Source organism: Mizuhopecten yessoensis, unplaced genomic scaffold (genome assembly GCF_002113885.1).
Source record: "Mizuhopecten yessoensis strain PY_sf001 unplaced genomic scaffold, ASM211388v2 scaffold1485, whole genome shotgun sequence".
NCBI lineage: Eukaryota > Metazoa > Mollusca > Bivalvia > Pectinida > Pectinidae > Mizuhopecten > Mizuhopecten yessoensis.
This window is the reverse complement of record NW_018404070.1, coordinates 33,216-40,076: the sequence shown is the minus strand read 5'-3', so window position 1 is coordinate 40,076 and position 6,861 is coordinate 33,216. Positions and strand designations below refer to the sequence as shown.

The following is a 6,861-nucleotide window of genomic DNA, read 5'->3' as shown; positions in this document are numbered from 1 at the left end:
GTATTGGGTAGTATTGGGTCATAGTCACGGCAATTCGGTGATGTTTTCGGCACCAAATCGCATATTTCCCGATAAAATATGGCAGATGGAAGTAAATAACGTCTACAAAGGTGATATTTCACAGTAATAAAGAAGTATTTGGTTCATAACTGGGTTGTATGGGGTAGTATTGGGTAGTATTGGGTGGTATTGGGTAGTATTGGGTGGTATTGGGTAGTATTGGGTAGTATTGGGTAATTAGACGCGCCGATTGGCAACATGAAAAAAGTGGTTTTCATTTTACGATGGTAGTAATAGTAAATTCAGGCATATATATATAGTTTGTTGAAGTAAAATACTATCATACAGAATCATTCAGCATTTCACCCACCAGCCCAAGTTTCCTCTGGCTCTAATGTTAACACTGGTACCAGACTTGAGACAATTTGACAGACAGATGTCAAGTGTGGAGCCAGAGCGCACTACTATTTTTCTTTTCCTGCTACAGTGGTGCCTGTGACCAACATTTGTTTCAAGCATTTGGTGTATGCTTGGCAAGGGGATGGTGTCAGGTCGTTTCGGGACATTTTATTTTTCTTCTGTAGATACCATTGTCTTTTTTCTTTAAATATATTTTAATATCAACTACATTCATCCAATCGATTGGATAAAAGTTATTACAACTTATCATAGCCTTCTCCCATCATACATTTACCATTACATGATTTTAATAAACTAAGAATAAATATATATAATATTCATACAGACACAAATACACAACATCAATACATCATTCAAAATATATTGCTGGATTTGATGAATTTATTCACATGTCTAAAATATATTCCACGTTTTTACTTTCATGAAACTTAATTTCAATATAGCAAAAATAAATGCTTAAAACATTGTTCGAGTCAATGTTAACTCATTCGTCTTTTAATGTCAATAATGGAGGAAAGAGTGTAAAACATATTATTGCAATATCAAAACAGGAATTAACCTATCAATAACGAAAGAAATTGAATGTTGAATTTCATAAGTTCCTCTAGATCTGTATTTGATAACGAAATTAGTTTCACCACGTAACAACACACTGTCAATCGGGTAAATGTTGGTAGGTATCCCCTCAAGAACTAGCAATCTGGTAACACTAATGATCCCAAGCAAGGGTAAGTCGTGACACAGGTCATAGACTAAAACCATACTTGTATATTTACAGGACTTTTTATGAACGGGAGCAAAAAGTAATTTATAAGTGAAAATGTTATATGTCCCCAAACGACTTGATTAAGTCCTGAAACATCTTGTGTCATAACCACCTGTTACCGAAACGACTAGCATTCATGGGGATACCCGAACCTGGGTTGTAAATAGTCATGTCTTCGGGGGCAAAAACCTAGAACAATGAGGGAGGTATGTAGTGAAACTGGACGGGGTTGATCGTCGGCGACGGTAGAGAGTCCGTCTAGAGTTCAAAAGGTCCCGGGTCGAACCCGGTCATTTTCCCTCTCCTGTTACAAATGCATGAAATTCTCTGACACCATTAGTTTTGAGGTCCTGACAAAATATCCCACCTGAAGGACACATATCTAGAATTCCGGATTTGAAAAATATATATAACCAAATGGTGTCGGAGAATTCCACATTTTCATATTATAGTAGTGCACTCTGGCCCCAACACTAGACATTTTTCTCTCAGAATGTCTCAAGTCTGGTTGGAGCCAAAACTCCATAAAGTTCAAAGTGTAACTTTGCATTCGCACTTTTCAAACCTGATCTTGCTACGGCTCAAAGAGTAAATACTGGGATGAGCATTCATTCTGAAGGAGGGGAGTCAAAGAGATCCTACGGAAGACGGTGCAAATATTTCCACCCATCAAAATAATTTAAACAGCCACTTCGCACTTGCTTTGCATGTTTTTTTCAAGCTCAGTCAACCTTGTTGGCAGTTGTGATTTATTCAGTGGAAACATTTGCCATTATTCTGGAGATTTGACACATTTTCTTACATAAAGTCATCATTACCACATTATTCATTTTTGTTCTAGTTCTACCATTAAGTGACCACCTTCAACTAATCGAAGATTTTGTCACAAAGTTGGGTTTATGCAGCACAAATGACAGACTATATATATTACATAATAATTAATAAATAATCACTTAGTTAAAGTTAAGAGAAGGAGAATTTAGTTCGTGAAGAGTCCGAGAGAGAGGTCCGAGCCAGCCAGTGATTGGGCAGCCCCCATCGACAAAGCTTGATCGGAAAAGGGGGAAAAGAAGAGAAGTGGTGAATTATTATGTAAAGGCTGTTGAAGTAACTAATTACAATGCATCTTCAATTTTATAGGTGTGCCTGGAAAGGGATGTTTTGAAAGAGTTGAAAGTGGGTGCATTAACGATGTCCGTTGGTAATTTGTTCCAGTCTAGTATGGTACGAGGAAAAAATGATTGTTGTCTAGTTAGTGTTTTCAAGTATTGCTGTTGGTTTTGGACCTGATGGGAATTTCTAGGAATTCTTCTGGCTCGGTGCATCCTGTCAGTCGTGGATATGGCCACCGTGCCCTGATGTATTTTATAGAAAATCTTTAGGCGTGCATCTTTCCTACGATCTGACATGCTGCGCCAGCCAAGAGTACCAATCATATCTGTTACACTAGAGGTATTCCGAAAGCGATTTGAAACATAACAGACTCCTCTCCTATGGACCATTTCTATTTTGTTGATATCATTTTTGTGTACGGATCCCAAACAGAGCAAGCATATTCTAAAGAGGGTCTTACCAAGGATTTGTAAGCCTGTTCTTTAAATGTTGTTCTGCTAATTTTTAGGTTTCTTCTGAGAAATCCTAGAGTAGAATTTGCCTTGTTGCAAATCTGATCTACATGAGAGTCCCATTTCAAATCTGATCTGTGGGTTACACCTAGGTAAATCATGTCTATCCATCGGAACTTTCGTTTCTAATTAATTTGTTGACAACAATTCCAGTAGAGAAGAAGTTTACATTATGAACAGGCAGATGGATTTACAAGGTAAGTATTCCGAGATCTATCACTTCTCAACGATTTATCAACATAACATTATGTATCGAGTGTGGCTCGATGATTGTGGGTTGTTCCCGTAAAAATCCTCAGAATTACGAAAGGCTGTTTAAGCTTAATCAAATAATTGCTTCATTATTTATTTCAGAGCGGAGAAAACATTGCAATTATCGTTGAATTCCAAGGAAAACGCTGCAAATTATGATTCTTACCATTTTCGGTCGATTACCGGAACTAGGAACCCTCCCCTTTTCGCACATGCGTAACAATAATATCCGGATTTGACAAATCTTCCTAGTTATTAAAGCGTTTAGCTTTTAGAAATTTTTCGGGGGTGGGAACAAGCTTCTCATACACCTAGAAAATATCAACACAACGTGCATGGGCAGTCGATAAGCATGGAAAACAGAATACATGATTCCAGGACAAGAGTGACACTCCTCGAACACGGATTAGAAAATGTAAACAACTTTTATGCGAAACCGGGAGATCCCGAGAGAAGGGAATTACCATTCCGTGTTGTTTTAGCTGTCAATCATCTCCAGACATCACGTCTATGTCGGGTTACAGACATTTATTTTTAAGATATTTCATACAAGCTTATGTCAGTGTTTATGGTATGTGATGGGCTCATAACTTTTCCTCAAAATGAGAACAAAATATAGAAGTTGTTTCGCATACCCATGTCAATAATGACCTTTGCAAAATTATTTAAGGAAAAATTTGTTGATTTTTTCTGAAAAGTAACTTTTAAATACAGAATTTGAGTGGCGCAAAATTGCATTGAATATAATAATTCATGAAAAAACTAACCTGTACATAATTCCTGAAGTGTCCGTGCAGGTATTCACTAGTATCGACAGAAATGCACCACATATAACATAATCGAACATATACAAAACCTACAACATAACTAACAGGTCCAGTGCACTCTGCTGATTGAGCTATATAGCTATAAATACCTATATAGCTGTATACACCTATAAATTATAGCTGTATTGAGCTATATTTTCTCAGATTTCAAATTTCATTAAATTAAAGCAAAGTCGCATAAAACAATAAGGTTTATGGTAATGTTGACTACAAAGAGCATACAGTTAGATGTGTTTTTTTCATTTTTCATAGATGTAAAATTTCCGATTTTTTACATCATTATTTTTTAAAAAGAATACTTATATTTAATGTCTTTTGTTATCAACCTAATGATACAATCTTCTTTTAAAAGCGACTTTGTTTCGTTTTCTTTAAAAAAGAAAATCACTTGAAAATAGCTCAAAATACCTATTTCAGATAGGTCAATAGAGCTATTATAGGTCTTTACAGCTATATAGCTCAATCGGCAGAGTGTACTGGACCTGACTAACACTCGCTCACTGCTTTTAACCTGTTTTTATCCTATATCAAATAACAAAAATTAAAAAATCACTGTACATAATAATTAACCCACAACAGCACAAGACCGACTTCTGTAATCGTCGGTATCGACGGAGGAAGTAAAAAAGATGAAGATGAAGAAATGTAAGAAATTCATGAAGCTAACAAGGCTATTGATACAAGTCAAGCCAGATTACCTGAGTAAGAACCTGGGGCCTGTTTGTTTATGCAGAACAACTGGTACGCCCTTTTTAAATGTGACGTTTCGGGTATAAATCCTGGTGGACCTGCACATGTTTATGCAAGGCCTGTTAAGGCTCGCCTGAAATTGGCATCAAAATACTGAGAGAATTTGACACATTTTCTAACAAAAAGTCAAAGTCATCATTACCACATTATTCATTTTTGTGCAATCATTTTTTATATATAACTGAACCTTTGTCTTCCGAAAAGTACCTAGCTATAGGTGCTTGTTATCAGCACATGGTTTGTCACACTGAGCGGTTGTCCGATGCCGAAAGCCGGTTATACCATTCAAAATCAAATAAACGAGAGTTGAAATACATTATGTATTACCAATCACTCAACTTTCACTGTCTTAAAAAGTGATTTTTAGTCACCCAGAGATTATGTCTCAGTTGACCTATTGTCATTTGTCTGTGTGTCCATTAACAATTCACGTTTTTACCTCTTCTCCAAAATCACAACCAATTAAAAAATAAATTTGAGGAAGGTTTCATGGTGAAAAGAAAACCTAAGTTGTGAATTATATGGATCTTACCCGCCATGGGCTGCAGAGGCAGGCCCAAAAGGGTTAAATTGGCTAAGGGGGGGGGGTTTCCAAAATGGCCCGTCCTTTGATTTCAATTTTCTTTTGGTGAGGTGTAGACCTTAACATTATCACAACAAAAACACCACCTAAAATTCAAATGAGTACTTGGTTCATTTTTAGTAGAAGCATAAAACTGAAATTCTCAAAAAGCCAGAGTTTATTTCCCAAAAGATGAATGTTGTCAAACTAACAATACATTGAAGGATCATTTATGATGCAACCAAAACTAAGGATTAAATGCTACAGATTATATGTAAAAATATCTTGCTATGGTGAGTTTTCATATATTTACAGACAAATCAACAGCCAGAAGCTATCTCAAGCAATGCTATTTTCCAAACAAAAAATGTTTTCATCTTGGAATAAAAGTATCCTATAACTTTTGTAAACCAATATATTTTGATTATAGAAATACAAGGTCATGAACTACCTGTGATAAAAACATAAATCCAAAATATGTGGTGGAACATATTCAAAGCAGGTATCAAATGACCATATGGTCTATACATCAGAATTCATGGCTATGTGTATAGTCTAAGTAATTATGACTGAAAACTGACAGAAAAGAAGAAAATATTTGTTCCAGTTTAGATGGAATGAATATTTAATCAACAGAGAACATGTTTGGGAAAGATTCGCTGGTTTATTCCTTTTTAAGATGACCACCAAAACATTCTTTCTAGTGCCTTATCCCTTGTCAGATCCCAGACAACTAACTTTCTTGCAATACCAATGGAATTCAGAGATTGTATGTTTGTTTGTTACTTATATATTAGAGTAAGACACTATATTAACAGCTGATGACATTTACAGATAATGTTTTGCAAGATGCAAGAGTATGAAATGTGTTTGAATGGCAGACTTGGACTACAACTGTTTTGGATTTTGAAGATTGCTATGATAGCCAAGATATATAAAGTATACTTGATGGATAAGCACACATTTTCATAGTTCTTTGACCAACTGGCCATTGGCAGTAGTAATCTTTTATGGGATTACATTGTATTATCATTTGGTGTCGTGAATTCAAACATTATATTTAGTCTGGCTTTTGTGTCTGGAACAAATCTGACAACGGATGAGGTTTTAAGATTGCTGATTCACCCATATTTCATAATCTTTACGAATTCTGACTTTGCTCTCTTGGAGAGAGCTGGTTTTTTAGCTCACCTGGCACGAAGTGCCAAGTGAGCTTATGCCGTGGTGCGGCGTCCGTCGTCCGTCCGTCCGGCGTCCGGCGTCAATATTTTACTTTAAACGACTTCTTCTTAATAACTGAAAGGCCTAGGGTGATGATATTTGGCCAGAAACAAACTGGGATGAAGGGCTACCAAGTTTGTTCAAATAAATGACCTTAATCTATTTTCAAGGTCACAGGGGTCAAATATGTTAAAAACTTTAAACAACTTCTTCTCAATAACCAAACTGCCCAGGGAGATGATATTTGGTCAGTAGCATGCTAGGGTGAAGGGCTACCAAGTTTGTTCAAATGAATGACCTTCAATTATATTCAAGGTCACAGGGGTCAATTGTCTTAAAAAACCTTTAAATAACTTCTTCTGAATAACCAAAATGCCCAGGGTGATGATATTTGGCCAGTAGCATGCTGAGATGAAGGGCTACAAAGTTTGTTCAAAT

At 36.2% G+C, this 6,861-nt stretch overlaps 2 protein-coding genes across 2 annotated transcripts in view; one reads left to right on the top strand and one right to left on the bottom strand.

The window, feature by feature from the left end:
• LOC110463094 (AP-2 complex subunit sigma) overlaps positions 1 to 3,306 on the bottom strand; it is an 11,567-nt gene extending 8,261 nt beyond the window's left edge. The window contains exon 1 of the mRNA XM_021517443.1: positions 3,230 to 3,306. Coding sequence (XP_021373118.1) covers positions 3,230 to 3,277 — 48 coding nt within the window. The 5' untranslated portion in view covers positions 3,278 to 3,306. The remainder of the gene's footprint in view (positions 1 to 3,229) is intronic.
• A 14-nt stretch (positions 3,307 to 3,320) lies between these two features.
• The window catches only part of LOC110463087 (DNA-directed RNA polymerases I and III subunit RPAC1-like), a 19,114-nt gene continuing 15,573 nt past the window's right edge, over positions 3,321 to 6,861 (top strand). Inside the window, exon 1 of the mRNA XM_021517431.1 lies at positions 3,321 to 3,478. Within this exon, the coding sequence (XP_021373106.1) occupies positions 3,416 to 3,478 (63 nt within the window). The 5' untranslated portion in view covers positions 3,321 to 3,415. The remainder of the gene's footprint in view (positions 3,479 to 6,861) is intronic.